Here is a 15,569-nt window from a genome sequence, read left to right on the forward strand (position 1 = left end):
CCTGGTGCGGGTGAGGGGGCTGTTTCCGGAGGGAAAGGGCTTTTCTATTGGGGGGGGAAAGGGAAAAAATAGGGGAAGGGAAAACCCCTGAAATTTAAAGGAACCGTCGCGGAGGGGGTCGGCGGGCCCGCGGAGCGGAAAGGCCTGGCAGTAAGCAGGAACAGCTGATAACCACCGCTGTGAATAAGCAAAGCAGGCAGGGGAATCGCGTTTGTCACAAAATCATCCCAGACTGTTTTGTTTTGGAAGGGACCTTAAAGCTCATCCAGTTCCAGCCCTTGCCACGGGCAGGGACACCTTCCACTAGAGCATCTTGCTCCAAGCCTCTGTGTCCACCTTGGCCTTGAGCACCGCCAGGGATGGAAGTGTGTCAGCGACTGTGAGGTGTGCTCCTATAGCCGAGTGTTGAACGATTCCTCTCCACCCTCGGGACAAGCGCCCGCATTTTCCTCATGCAGGATGAAGGAGGGGATGGGATTTCTGTATCTCGCCATCTTGAGCCTTTCCCCGCTTTTATTGTTAAATACTGATTAAACAATTGCTTATTTTAGCGTTTCCTTGGGAATCATGAACACCCGGCAGCAAAGCAAAGTTATCTACTCCTGGTATGGGAATCCCATGAGCTCGGACAGGAAACTGAGGACTACGAAGTACAAGTAAGTGACATTTATTTCTGGCTTGCTCAGGGGAACTCCACCCGTGAAGGTTTCTTTACCCTTCCGACATTGTTTAGGTTAATGTGGCAGCCAGTTTGGGGCAGTGTGTCAGGACATTGTGTGTCTATAACGAAAGTATAAGGCTCTTGAATTATAAGTCTGTAATGTGTAACCGAAGACAGGTAAGTAATCTGTGCGTAAGCATTAAATCAAATTGAAATATATATGTAAGCTTTTAATTGGGAAACTAAACTGTAAGCTTTGCAAGAAGGGGTGTAAGCAGCTCTGAAGTTGACAGGCCATCAGCTTTAGTGATACGTGACTTATGAGGAATATGGAATCCTGTTCATCTGCACGTGTGTTTCATTTTCTAGGGGAATCCTTATTACCTCAGAAAGCAGCAGAACAGAACACTGCATACGAGTGGGTGACTTCATTTTAGTAGAAGGGGAGAACGCGGATGAACCTTTTGTGGCACAGCTCCTGGATCTGTATGAAGATGGTAAGAAATAAAACCTCGTTTCCTATCTGAGAAATCACAAAATGTCCTTAAGTTGCCCTTGGGGGCGAAGTGAGCATTGACACTATACCACTGATTTAATTTACGAAGGAAATCAGTGCTTCTATATTGACATGCTCCCCAGTTATTTGGGGCTGATAGCAAACTTCAGCTAGATTTTATAGGTAAATAGCTTAAATATGAAGTTCTTGCAATCTTCTTGTTTAGCTGCCTGATTTAAAAGAAGTAGTTCTTGAGAAGATCTTGTGAGCTCATGCTTTACTTAGACTGGAGAATCCAAGTGGAGCAAGGGTACTACAGCCCTGGAACTTGCATCTCATTAGACATCAGGTTACTTAGCAACAAGGTACAAGGCTGGATAAATGGGGCTCGTGGCTTCTGCACCTTGTAGAACTACTTGTTTGTAGGTAAATATTAATATAAAGAGATAAATCATAGAAGGTTATACAAAGGCTATGCCTTTATCTGGATTAGAAACTGCTCATTAGCAAAGTCTGATTTCTTTGAACATGTGGTTTGTTTTGGGCCAGCATAATGACATTTTCAGGGTTTTTTTTATATTCCTTTTTTAAAATCATAAATACATCTCACTCCAGCTTCTTTATTTACTAATACACATTTATTGTAACATAACTGAATATTCTCATGCTGGAAAGAAATCCATGAAGTTTCCTTGAAAACAAGATTTTCCTTTTGTTATATATCTTTGAGAGGTTTAAAGAAATGTGGCTTTATTTTCATTCGAAGATGAACATTTATAATGTAGACAGTAACTTAGTATTCAGTTGTAATATATTCCAAATGTGTCTTTCAGCTCTCTACACACCTAGTCTGAATAAATGCTACCAACAGATACTCCTCCTAGATCTGTCAGCAGCAGGATGTGCTGGTTTCTTAGGCAGTGAATATGTTCCTGCCTTACTTTTAAAATACACCAACATTAAAATAACATTGTGAAATTTCTCAGTTCTCCTTTTATGCTGCTGCTTTTGGATAGTGGGGTTCAGTTAGATCACATCTATGCAAATAAGGAACCTCTTCATTTGTAATAGTGTCTGGAGCTGGTCTCCAGGTGTCCTGATTGATACCCTTGTGTAGGTTGTCTTAGTCCTTAGAAGTCTCAGGTCAAACATTTCAATTTAGTTTAGAAAATGGGAATTGAGATCTCTTCTCCGATGCTGTCTCGCTCATGTTCAGGGTGGGCTTCAATCCTTGATGGCATTTCAGCTTCAAGTCACTGAGGTCAGGTAATAACTGTTTGGGATACAATGAAATTCTTACTGTTCACTGACTTGTTTTCACTGTTGCAGGTGCGCAGGTGAAACGTGCAGTTGTGCAGTGGTTCTCTCATGTTACAGAGGTACCACCGAACAAACGGAAACTGCTTAAAAGAGAGGTTTCTTCCCAGGAGGTGTTTTTTGATCAGGTTCCTGGCTTTGACACTGATATTGCTGCAGAGACCATTATTAAAAGCACCACGGTATGTACTGCAGCCCCTCTACACACACAGGGAAGAAACAGAATCAATCTGGAAAGCATAATAGAACAGTGCAGCTACTTTATTCCCTCCCAAACCAAATGTGTGATGTATATTTGTTACTGCAGTTGACGTACGTTAGGATCATTGAAAACTTAATGTTCTTTCTTCCATCCTAAAATCACTTTGGTTGTTGGCAGCCAGCTCATTTACAGGTTTGTATGTAAAAAAGTTATGTGAATGGGAGTTCTGTAGTGCAATAAGCTTATGCTAGTGCAAATGTAAGTTGAATGTTTCCCTATATAACAAAGGATTGCATGAGTTCCAATAACAAGATATATGATTAGAAAACAGTTGAATGCTATGAAATTACTTGAATGCTAAATTAACAGTAAATGTTAAGGTATGTGTGTTTTGGTACTTTCTGTTTTTACAGGTAATACCCCTACATCTGGAGGAGGAACCACCTATTGCATTGTGCAAGGAAAACATTTTCTATGTAAAACAGTCTTGGGATGGGAAATGCTTTAAGACTTTGTCCCCTGACATATTCTCTAAGCTGAAAGAAGCTAACAAGAAAGGAGGTGGCATCCTAAACTCTTCGAACTCATTTATTCCTTTGGACATCATTTCTCCTCTGAAAAAAGAGACAGAAAGTGGTGTTCGGAGTGCTACAAAACCAAACCCTGTTGAGTTGGAAATCGAATCGAAACATTCTGCTTCCAAGTCCTCCCTCGCTAAGGAGAGACATTCACAAAGAGGGGCTAATGGCATCAAAACTCCAATAGCGAGGAAGAAGTTACTGTTAAACAGTACGTATATGGCAATATTCTGTCTATTTGGTAGTTTTGAATGGAGTATGTTTAGTGCCTCTTCATTTTGTGTAGTTCAAATGATGGTAATATTCAACATCGGTATTTTTAGTTATATGCAGGTTCTGGGGTTAGCCCAAGCCTGACTTTTGGGTGCGTCAGTTGTTTGTCTTATGTCTGTTATTCCAAGGAACTGTACTGCTTATATCCAATTGCTGTTACAAATGTTTTATTTGCAACTGGTAAGTCTACATTTAAAGTGTTGAAATGTTACCGACCAGCCTAACTTGACCTCGGAACATCTCACTTGAATCTTCTGAGTAATGGTGCCCCACGATGTTTATATTGGGCTTACACCGAATAAGCACATTGGATCCTGTGTAACATGCAGCATTTTCAAACTGGAGCCTGACTAAAGTTGTAAGTGATGGAGGTGGGTTAGAAAACTGGAAAAACACCAGGTTGTATTCTATTTAGTTGTCATTTTGGAGGAAGCGTCTTCCTTCTAGCGATTCAGTTCCTTGTTCCTGGAGTGTAATGCCTTATCCTTTCATTTGAATGGCAGCCATTGACCCAGTCTTACCACGTCTTCTGAAAATTAACCAAACCAGTCATATTAAAGCCTGACAAAAGTTCAATTTTGCTCTTGATTCCTAGGCCCCACGCAATCTCATAAAGACCGATTCCTGGGATGTGAAGTTTTGGATCTTTTGGATGATGACTTTGGTGGTATAGCACCACTAAAACCATCAGTTACTAAAAGAAAAGTGAAATTCACCAGCATTTTAAGCTCACCACCAAAAATACCTCATACTGATGATAAGGAAAAGTCAGGATTTGACACTGAAGAGTACTGGCAGAAGTTTACTGAATCATTACAATTATCCCCCTGTAATGTCAAAGACTCCAGTGAGAAAGCCAAGAATCTTGATGTGAAAAATGACGCGGTATCGTAAGTGCCTTTTTATAATTACTTTTGCATGGGAGTTCTGTTTGTGTGTAGTTCTCTTAACGCACACTTACGAAAGACTTCTGGAGGGTGAAGTCTCTGAGTGTACCATGTTTTGCCTGTTGAGATAACTGAGAGAAGGGGGGTAGCACTGAAGCTTTAGAAAGCGTGTGCCTGGGAGATGAATGAGTGATTAGGGGGATCACAAGAGGAGTTGACTTCAAAGAGATGGATGCACGCTGTTTGTGATAACAAGAACAGAGAGAAGATGCTGTAGATGGGAATGGTAGGATGATGTAAGAGGGAACTAAAGCTGTATTACTGATCATTATGGTTTGTACTCATCAACATGGGTAAGAATCATTTTCCCAGCAGTACACGTGTCACAGGCTCAAATGTGCCCTATTTGTGACAACTGGTGATAAGTAGAAAGGGATGTAATTGGCCTCATGAGAGTTCTCATGATATTTGGATGTATACTTTCATGCTAATTTTTATGCAGAAAAGAAATTAAAACTCATAAAGCATAAATATTTAAGTTTATCTTCACACAGTCGTTAAAAATGGGATTAAGCTGGGGCAGGAGGAGAATGGATCAGACTTTCTTGTGTAAAATGTTGCAAGGTAAAACCAAGTCATGTTCCTCCTTTCAAAGTATAAAGGTGTGGATGCAACACTTGGTGGATCTGCACTTTGGTTTTGTCACTTATTATATAGCATAAAAACATTTGCCCTTCATTGATAAAGGTAATAGCATTCAGCAGTATTTCTAGATCTAAAAAAAATTCTAAGAGCCATCAACAAATAAAACATCTATAATTCATCCCATTGTGTCCTTTGAATTACCTGGAAGGCTGTATTAACAGTAAAATGTTCCCGTGATAGGGATGAAGAAGAGCCTAAGAAAGAGAAAAGACAAACGACAACCACTTCCAACCAACCAAACCCGCAACTGTTTGGAGCCCCTGTCTCTTCATTTTGGCAGTGTTACATGTACAGAATAATTTGGCTGCTAACTCGAAATTACTATAGTAAATATTTTGTTTGTTTGGGTTTTTTCCTTGGCAAAGATATATTGGAGAGAGGAGAAACTGTACTGTCAATATCCATGCCATAGCCAATCTGTACATAACTGTCAACAAGAATTCATGCTGGATTGACAGGTGTAGTACCAACTGAGCCTGAAGTTTGAAAGGCTTCATCTTCACAAGTGTAATGCAAAGAAATACAAACAGGTTTGTATTCTTTCTTTACAGTCCAAAGAAATGCTGGGAGCTGCGTCGTCGGAGCCGTGTACTGACCTTTCGCTCTAGAAGAAGTTGTGTGCAGCAGACAAGCTCTCGCATTGCAGAGCAAATCAGGTGAACTTTTGTGTCTGCTCTCTTATTCATGTTGCTATTGACAGCTTGAAGCCTTGAGAAGTTTGTCTAGCTTAACAGTAAAATGCAAATGGGTCTAGTAGCACAGCTCAATTGCAGCATGAATAAAAACTAAAGCCAACTCGTGGTGTTCATCAGAAAACTGACTTCCTTTAAACCAGTTTGTTAAATAGATGTGGCAAATGAACAGCTCAAGTGGCAACTATGTTGGCTTATCCGTTATGGTAACTACCAAAAAAGCTGAAAATGTACAAATGATACTTTGCAGTGTGCAGTGGTGTATGTGGTTTCTTTAAAACTCTTCATTTCTGTTTCTTGTAGCATATTAAATGCACTGGAGTTGAACAAGGAAGAGGAGTCTTCATCTAGCTCAGAGAGCTTCTCCTCTTCAAGTAGTGAGGAAGAAGAGGATGATGAGATCTTTACACCAGAAAAGAAAACTAAATTAAGTGGAACAGTCAGCACCCCGAAATCTTCAAGGAAGTCTTCAGTTCACACCCCTGCCAAGACCCCAAAGAGAACTGTAAGTTCCATGTGAGAGAGATGGTTTATTATTTCCAAGCCAGTTATTGGAATGTTTGATGCCTGTGTATCAAATGAAGTATCTGAACCCCTTAGCTTTTAATGAAATGTTATCTTGATTCATAGGATCTTTGATACGAGTAGGATATACAAATGTATAAAACACTTGTGTATTTGGACAACGGAATTCGGATAGAACAACTCCTAGTTGCTTGCTGTTTCTTAAGAACCAGATCACTTTGTAACACAGCACTTCAGAAAAGCATTCAAGATTTAAAAGTCCTTCAGATAGTTAAAAGGTGTAACTGTTGGTGTCACCATCCCTTTCCAATTTCTTTTTTATCTTTGGGAAGAAAAGGGTATGAGGCTTGTTTGTAATTCCCTTTGTAAAGATCGTTTCTCTGTTCATCTTATACTCTGGCATCCCCAATCAATGTTTGGGAAACTTGTATGAATGATCAGCCTCCAACAGAAATTGCTGTTTGTAGAAAATCAGTATGAGGTTGGAACTTTTCTTTGCAGCCTTTGCCAGGCACACCCAAGACACCCCGGAATGCAACTCCTGAGATTCCCAAGCGCAAAAATGCAACACAGAAACCAGCCAGTGTACTAGAAGAGGCCAGATTAAGGTAGTGTAACGTGTGCTCAGGGAGGAAATAATCTTTTCTGCATCAGGTGTGCATAGCAGTAGGCTGTGCTGAAGTAGGGAAATGTTATCTTTACCATGTTGTCTAAATTTGGTAAAAATGCATTATGTTTTGATACCAGCAGAGCATTTATGAATTTACAGTACAATACCAGCTTTGCAAATAATAGTAGCATTTACAATATACTTTTACAACGAGTCCATGCTAAATTCTGCAGAATTAAGTATATTTATTTTGTGCAACATTAGAAAAACAAAGATCCTCTTCCACTAGCTTTAGATTTTAAAGGTATAATATCTGTCTCCTCTTAATGTATGAAAAAGCTTTATAGCTGTCATTGTAGATGTTCACAGTAGGGGGAGGCATTCAGGGCTGACTGTATCTTTCAGTCAGTTGTATCTTTGAGTTGTAGCTTTTTCAGTTTCCTCTAAGCAGTCTCCCCTGGTTTATCCCACGTCTACACTGGCAGTATTTTTGTGAATTAAACCAACTAGATCTTTACTACTGCATATTCATGCTGATTGTTTCTGAAGATGATTATTCAGCCCTCTTTAAGCCCGTAATACATCTAGAGAGACAAGGCCATTTTTTTGGGGATGTTTGACAATGGTGTTCAGGCTTAAAGTACGTAAGAGATTTGGAAAGCTACACACAGCTGTGAGAGGTGGAGCACCTGGTTCCTTGTGTTCCTCACTAGGCCCTTCATGTAGAACTGCAAAAATGCAAACCTTGGACCTCATTTAAACTTTCTTTTTCTTGTTCTTATTTTTAATCCAAAGGCTGCACGTTTCTGCTGTCCCAGAATCTCTGCCCTGTCGTGAGGAAGAGTACCAGGACATCTATAACTTTGTGGAAAGCAAGCTTATTGATGAAACAGGAGGGTGAGTTTGTTGTTGAGACTGTAACCAACAGCACATCTCCCTATAGCATAACAGCGATGTTGTGGTGTCAGACAATCAACAAAGCTTTTATTTAAAAGGTTATCATCATTTGACTGAATTAAAGTTTCTAGCTGAATTCTCTTGGTATTTTGCTTCCTTAAGAAGGGTTGTGCATAGAAATAATGTGGGCTCCTTTATTGTGCAGATTTAAATTAAAGACCAAAAGATAACTAGTGAATTTTAGATGTCTGGGAAACCATTTATTTTCTTTCTTTTTAAAGAGGTAAATTATATTCATAAAGTATTTGCCTGGAGTGACAAAGGAGTAGTATTCAAGGCTGGTCTCAGAGCCCAGGAATTTCCAGCTCATTAATCCTAAGAGTGTTAGCATTCTGCTCAGGCTGCTGAGGAGGTGTTCTCCTTCTGTAGGTGCATGTACATTTCTGGAGTGCCTGGTACTGGTAAAACTGCAACTGTCCGTGAAGTGATACGCTGTCTTCAGCAAGCTGCAGAGAATGATGAGCTACCATCATTCCACTTTCTAGAGATCAATGGCATGAAGCTGACTGACCCTCACCAAGCTTATGTGCAGATACTGGAGGTAAGTAAAGCCTTGTCAGTGGCTTTCTGGTTTGAAAGAGATCTTATTCTTTGCCATTAGATCCTCAACGTGTTACAGTATTGAAGGCACTTAACATATCAATACCTCCAAATAAAATAGTCCCTCTGAGAGACTATGCTTTTGTCTTAGAGGAGTATCAAATATAGTTAACTGGAGGTGATGGACAACTTCTTGAACTCTTTTGCTTTCAGCTGCGTAAGGGCAGTGGCTGGGAAATAGCCTGATTACATACACTCAGGTTTAAATCTAAACTAGATTCTTCTTATAGTTTCCCCTTCTATAACTTTTCCTGTTTAAAAAGTTACTGAGATGACAACTCTGGAAGTTGGTGTAGCAGTACAATAATTACTAAGAGGGTCTTAATTGTTAACTAGCCTGTCGTGATAGCAATCCAGCTAAAGAGGGACTGTCTCTGTCAACAATACTGGACTTCTATGACAAACTAGTCAGCAGTTATCTCATCTGGGACTACTGACTGTGCTTGTTTTTATATAATTGCAGTAAATTCTAAAGGCCTTTCTCTTCAGCTATGTATTCTTCTGTGCTCCTTTATGGACAGCTTCTGGGAGACCTGAGTGTCTTATGAGCTACTTTTCTACTCACAACCCCACTTCCCCGTGCCAAAATGATGCTTGGTGTTGATTGCTAGAGAAAAGTTAAAACCAAACAGGAGTTAAACTTCCTATTTCCAAAGTTTTGGTGTGATTAACCTGCAGCATTGTTTAATCCTTGTCCAGTTACTGACAGGTCAAAAGGTGACTGCAACCCATGCTGCAGTACTGTTGGGAAAACTGTTCAGTACACCTGGACCAAAGAGGAAGACCACAGTGCTGGTAGTGGATGAGGTGAGACAAAGAATCCTTCTTTCTCTTTCCCTGACGTATTATAGGAAATTATTTGTTGCAGGATGAAGACAGACAAATTATACATGCTTAGAGTGTATCATATGTGATGTAAAAGGAACAGACTTGGCAGATCAGTCACACAAATAGTTCATCTTAGCCTTATTAGGAAACTGAATTTAAATGAGCAAGTATCCTGTTGCTACCTTGTTCTCTGCCACAGATTTCACATTGGGTTTATGTTTTGTTTTGGTCCAAATCATAGAATGACTTGTTCTGTCAAGTCCTAAATGCCACAGAATTCAACTGTATTTTGTCTGGAAGCTGATGCTTTTCCACTGTGAAAACTCAGCATGAAATAAATCATATCCAGTTTTGAAACTCCTTCAAGTGAGCTATGTTCAGTAATAAACAAATACACACTTCTTTTTTGCTGTGAGCTTATTCAGGTTCTCACATGGAGGGTCTTTTAATCTTGTTAGATGTGGCATTAATATCACAATAGCATTTAAAATTTCCAGCTGTTTAATCGCTCTACTGTGATTAATACTGCTCAAGCATGTAGTAGGACTGCGCTTTTCCAAAAGAGATTAATGCCCTAACTCAGAGAAAGCAGTCCTACTAGTAGATGGGTAAAGGAAATGCAATAGAGGCAGCTTGTTCAAAATCACATAAGAAGTCTTATGTAGCAGAGTTGGCTCTCTCACCCCCATCAGGTCTGGTAAATACAAAGCTATTCTTTTTTAGTCTAATTCTTCTCTTTCTGCCTCTGCAGCTTGATCTTCTGTGGACCCGGAAACAGAATGTGATGTACAATTTATTTGACTGGCCAACTCAAAAGCACTCCAAATTAATCATCTTGGCCATTGCTAACACCATGGACTTGCCGGAGAGGATAATGATGAACAGAGTAGCTAGCAGGCTGGTATGTCCTAGCAGTTCTGTTGCTATGCTGTAGAATGAAAAGAGATTAAATACTATATGCAATTAAAGGTAATCCAGGAGAAAGGCAGGATTGGTTACATCAGAGGTTGAACAATGCTTTTGTAATTCCCTCTCCAGAGGGCTGATAATGAACACATAAATTTTAGCAAAGAGCCATCTTGCTGATCAGATGTTATGCTGTGTAAGTACACTATGTTCTTGTAAGTATGAATTAGGAATGCAGATGTCTTTTAAACGTATTAAAATCTGGATAATCAAATGTCCTGCTTCACGGTTAAGCCGCCTAGCCTGGAGCTCAGGAAAACTATCTTCTGGTTTCCCTTCCTCTTCCCCTTGCATTCCAGCCACCTAGTTAGTTCTATCTGTTAGCCATCACCAGCTTGTAGATTCCTTTTGTCGGATCCCTTTGGACAGAAAGTTAGATGTTGAATACATTTTCCTGGGTTATATCTTTATTGCTGCTCTGAAAAGTGATTTGTGAAAATCAGTGCTCTGTGCCTCCAACCTTCCGTGACTCAAATAGCTCCACAGTGTGTGAATTGCTTTCCTCCACCCGCTAAACCTGCAGATCAGCTGAGTCCATATAGTCACAAGGGAGAAGAATTTTGCATAAGAAATGCAAAACTCAGGCCTCCTGTAGAATATGAAAGACAGTGCACCATCTCTAACACATAGTCCTCCTCTGAAAGCAGTTTGATTGCTAACATGAAGTCAATAGTATAACTATACATGTATACAGATTTGCTAAAGGAAAGATGGATATTCGTTCAGAGCTTCTGCTGTTTCTGTGTTAAAAAAGAGTGTACATCAGTTGTAATCAAAAGGTTTTCATATTAGGTGGCTCCGACTTGTTTACAAGTTTTGCAAGAGGAAATCTGAACTCTGATAGCAACTTCATTTGCTCCTCAGGCCTTTCAGTGGCGAGTTCCAACAGGGATCCTCACTTAGTCAGTTTAGTGGATTTGCATGTTTACTTCACAAAGTGGAGCAACTGATTGGAGCATATCCACTGGAGGAGAAGGATGTGAAAGAGAGTATTCCTAGTAGAGAAAATAAAACCAACTACACAGGCTATGCTTGAGCAGTTGAGAGTTTTCAAGCATTACAAACTCTTTTCACTGTGTTGTATTATTTATTATAGGGCCTCACCAGAATGTCATTTCAGCCCTACACCTACAAACAGCTACAGCAAATTATTTCATCCAGACTGAACAACATGAACGCATTTGAAGAGGATGCAATTCAGCTGGTTTCCAGAAAGGTAAGCCCAGTGCAGATGTACATCCTCTGTGTTGTGCTAGGTAGAGAGTGTGGAGTACAGCAGGGGAGAATCTTAGTAGTCAGGCTTGGTCTGTGGTTCTGTATTGGAGACAAGTGGGGTGCAAGTAGCAGATCTCACATTATGCTCTCTGTAAGGTATACAGGGTATTTTTGCAGGAAACATTGCTAAAGCAGTGTCCTTGCATTTCCCACCTACGTTGTGAAGGCGGGAGTATATTCCAAGAGCTGGAGATATGACAAGTCATGTGTAATGATGTCAGCTTTCTCCAGTGTTTGGTATAATGTGAGTCATGGGATGATCCTAAAAAAAACCCTGTGTGGCAGTGGATTGAATTTCCTACATTATTTTTTTTAACCTCTGACTTCTGTGATTACAGCAAAAAGATCAGTCTTGAATTTGTGAGGACCAAATCATGGTGTAGCAGGGCTACTTCTGTTGGGTTTGGTCAGTGAGATCGTTCCTAGAATCCCAGTTTGAATAACACAGTTCACAGTAGCATTGCTCTTCTGTTTTGTGGTTGGGTTGTTTTATTGGATTTTGTCTATTGATTCTTCTATACTCTTTTTCAACTTGTAGTATATACAAACCTGTCCTGTTCACTTCCAGGTGGCAGCACTGTCTGGTGATGCCAGGCGTTGTCTTGACATCTGCAGAAGGGCCACTGAGATCTGTGAGTTTGATAGCCAAAAGGGAACTCCTGAGATAGTCAGGATGGCCCATGTGACTGAAGCCATAGATGAAATGTTCTCATCACCATATGTAAATGCAATCAGGTAAAAACATCCCAGAGGAATCTCCTTGCTTTTATGTCTCTTTCACTTCACTTCTTTTCCAAAGCCACTCAGTCTGTCCTCACCACTGTTTCGGAGCATATGTGAGGCACTGTGCTTTATTAAAGCGTGATACAAAACAAACCTTGTAGCATAGCTGGGAGAGAGAGGTACAAAACAGGAATTTAAGACAGGGGAAACAAAGGCACAGAAACCCTTGTACAGGTTTATACAGGATGTTTAGATCAGGAGGGGGCTTTTGGAATTTCTTGTTTGTCCCTGCTTACTGTACACTGATTTCACTAGGCAGCAGTTTCCAAGTAAGTATATTTGAATTCCTTTCAGTTGGGACTAAATCTAGAGAATTTACTCATGTGCCCACAACTACAAACACTACTAATACCGGCTTAATGGACCAGACTGAGAGCCAAACTGAAGGAAAAACCACTCAGAGGTGCATAGTGTAGTCATCGGGTCCTCAAGAGTCAAACTATTCCCCTCTACATACCTGCTTGTATTATGCCACCATCCTTGCTCGCTTAGATGCAGCCACTGATGCCTAAGCAGGATGCAAGAAGTTCCCATTTGAACTGGTTTCTTTCTTTAACATAAATAGATTCTTGGGACTTCCAAAAGGTTTCCTAAGGGAATGAGAAATTCTGTTGACTTTCAGTGGTCTCCACAAGCTGAACTGGTAAAATGCTTTACCAGTTCTGGTCAAAAACAAAACACCCCAAACTGTTTCATCAAAGATGGGGAACTGAGGGATGAAAATTGGATATTCTGCTTTTAATGTGCTACTTGTGCCTGGAAGCCTCAATGTTAATTTGTAAATTCATGAATGTGAGTTGATCAATACACACCGCAGAACATTTATGATGCATGGAATGAAATGCTGTGTTCAGATACATTGAAAGAGGTGAGATGACATGAAATGCCAGTGCATTGTGGTGCCAGAGCTGCAGGCTGTAATACGATGGCTGGTTGACACAGACTGCCCCTCTATGGTAGAAGGATAACCTGCATTTAAATAGGTAGTTACCAAGCAATAATTTCCCTTCCAGACTTTAATGTTTCATAAGTTCTAAACTTCACAGATTGACTTTTGTCTGTTTGTTTTGATATGCAGGAATGCCTCACTCCATGAACAAATCTTTTTGAAGGCAATTTTAGCAGAGTTTCACAGGGCAGGAGTTGAAGAGGCAACAGTTCAACAGGTACCTTTGTGTTCTGAGTCTTACCCCCCTTAATTTTGGCACTTTTACCCCTTAGTTTTACACACCCTCTTTTTTTGGTCAGGCTAAAGCGTAACTATTTAAATACTTGGAGTTTTTAGTCTTAAAACTTGATGGAAGACAATATAATATAATCAGACAATGTAGTTCAAGGAGGAAAACTGAAAGTTGATTCCAACTTCCACAGCACTTTCTCAATAGAGGCAGAGATATCAATTTTTTTAGGAGGCCCATAAAATACTTGGTACCAGCAGTGCTGTGAAGTCTCTGCACAGAGTCAATGTCATAATTCACAGTATGGAAGCTCAATGTTAACACTTGGAAAAATGTTTAGAGCTAGATATATAAAATAACCTGCCAGTTTTCTGGTTCTGCTGGTTCATAATTTTAAATTTTAATTAATGCATTTTCTGTTACTGGCTCCTGAACATCTGCATCAGTTGATTGCATAGATACGCTCTGCGATCAGTACTCAAACTTCAGAAAGTATTTTGTTAGACTGGTTTGTTTTCCCCTTGGTTTTCCTTTAACACCCAAAGTTTTTCCATCTGCTTTTTCTAAATAGCAAAGCAGAAGACCCCAACTAGTTCTTACTGCAGATTTACCAGTCTGCATGACTTGAGAAGTGTGTTATCCTGTGGTTAAAGGTGCATCATGCCTTTCTAAGCTGTGATCTTTCATAGGCTGAGAAAGTTGGGGCTGTTTAGCCTGGAGAAGAGAAGGCTGCGTGGAGACCTCACAGCAGCCTTCCAGTATCTGAAGGGGGCCTATAGGGATGCTGGGGAGGGACTCTTCATTAGGGACTGTAGTGATAGGACAAGGGGTAATGGGTAAAAACTTAAACAGGGGAGGTTTACATTGGATATAAGGAGGAAATTTCCTGTTAGGGTGGTGAGGCACTGGAATGGGTTGCCCAGGGAAGTTGTGAATGCTCCATCCCTGGTGGTGTTCAAGGCCAGGTTGGACAGAGCCTTGGGTGATATGGTTTAGTGTGAGGTGTCCCTGCCCATGGCAGGGGGGTTGGAACTGGATGATCTTAAGGTCCTTTCCAACCCTAACTATTCTGTGATTCTATGTCTGTAGTCAGTGTGACTTGTGTTTACCAGCCACTGGGCCTGAGTATCACTTCTGAGTGAACTGAACTGGTATGTAATTGTATGGCAGCTCCTAATCTGCTTGGGTAAACTTTAGCCCACCCAGTCAAGAGGAGGTGTAATAACAGGTAAAATGATCCAGTTACTTAAATTGCAGACAAGTTGGTTTGCAAATTGTTTTGCTTTTTGGCTCTATGAAAAAGGGAATTACAGCTTGGAACTGCTTGTTCCTCAACAAAGCCCTAACAGTTAGTTCTCTCTCTTAACAGATCTATCATCACCTTATAGCTCTGTGTAGAATGGAAGGCATCCCAAGCCCTACAGTGTCAGAAGTGATGGCAATTTGTTCAAGACTTGGTGCCTGCAGGCTCTTGCTGGTGGAGTCCAGTGCTAAGTACCTTGAGCTGCGGGTGCGACTCAATGTCAGCCAGGACGATGTCATGTATGCCCTCAAGGATGAATAGGAAAAGAGAGGTTTTACTGGTTTTAATATGTATTTTAATATTTTAATGTGTATTTTTACTGACAAAATAGCGATATGTATTTTTTTAAATAGCTGGCTGGAATATTTGGTGTATATTTTGGTATAATAAATTTGCTTCAAAGCATTTAAAATAATTGAAATCAAACTATTTAAGATATTCTGGTAAGTGGTCCCCTTTCAGCTGAGGTGTGGAAGCTTGGAATGGGTTGCTTCCATCACTGCCTTCTTTTAAAACTGGTGCCGTCTTAGTGGCATTGCTGTTTATATAGCTTTTCTTCAATGGGTATAAAAGACACATTAAAATGTGCTTAAACTTCATGATACAATGAAAAGGAACTTTGCGTTTGAAGGGAGGAGGCTGTTTCCTACCAGGAAAATAAAAACACCATAATAAACTGTCATCCAAGTAACCACCTTGTGCTTTTGGGGTTCATTTTGGTTGTAAAGAGGCA

General features: G+C 40.3%; 1 protein-coding gene across 1 annotated transcript; it reads left to right on the forward strand.

Moving 5' to 3' along the window:
• Nucleotides 1–527: 527 nt before the first annotated feature.
• ORC1 (origin recognition complex subunit 1) lies at nt 528–15,221 on the forward strand. The gene is made up of 16 exons (XM_061344838.1): nt 528–656; nt 1,031–1,158; nt 2,487–2,656; nt 3,090–3,465; nt 4,123–4,417; nt 5,671–5,775; nt 6,115–6,316; nt 6,838–6,944; nt 7,742–7,843; nt 8,273–8,444; nt 9,203–9,310; nt 10,083–10,232; nt 11,394–11,513; nt 12,141–12,307; nt 13,434–13,521; nt 14,903–15,221. Exons 1-16 carry the CDS (start codon nt 568–570, stop codon nt 15,095–15,097), a joined length of 2,574 nt encoding a protein of 857 aa, XP_061200822.1. The 5' UTR covers nt 528–567; the 3' UTR covers nt 15,098–15,221.
• Nucleotides 15,222–15,569: the final 348 nt, after the last annotated feature.

This window comes from Neopsephotus bourkii, unplaced genomic scaffold, assembly GCF_033783945.1.
Source record: "Neopsephotus bourkii isolate Nb327-2 ecotype Australia unplaced genomic scaffold, CSIRO-AGI_Nbou_v1 NB_234, whole genome shotgun sequence".
Classification (NCBI taxonomy): Eukaryota; Metazoa; Chordata; class Aves; order Psittaciformes; family Psittacidae; genus Neopsephotus; species Neopsephotus bourkii.

Coding starts and splice junctions, on each gene's coding strand:
- ORC1 (XM_061344838.1), top strand. CDS start 568: ATGAACACCCGGCAGCAAAGCAAAGTTATCTACTCCTGGTATGGGAAT. Junction 657..1,030: donor CTGAGGACTACGAAGTACAA/GTAAGTGACATT, acceptor TTCATTTTCTAG/GGGAATCCTTATTACCTCAG. Junction 5,776..6,114: donor CGCATTGCAGAGCAAATCAG/GTGAACTTTTGT, acceptor TGTTTCTTGTAG/CATATTAAATGCACTGGAGT.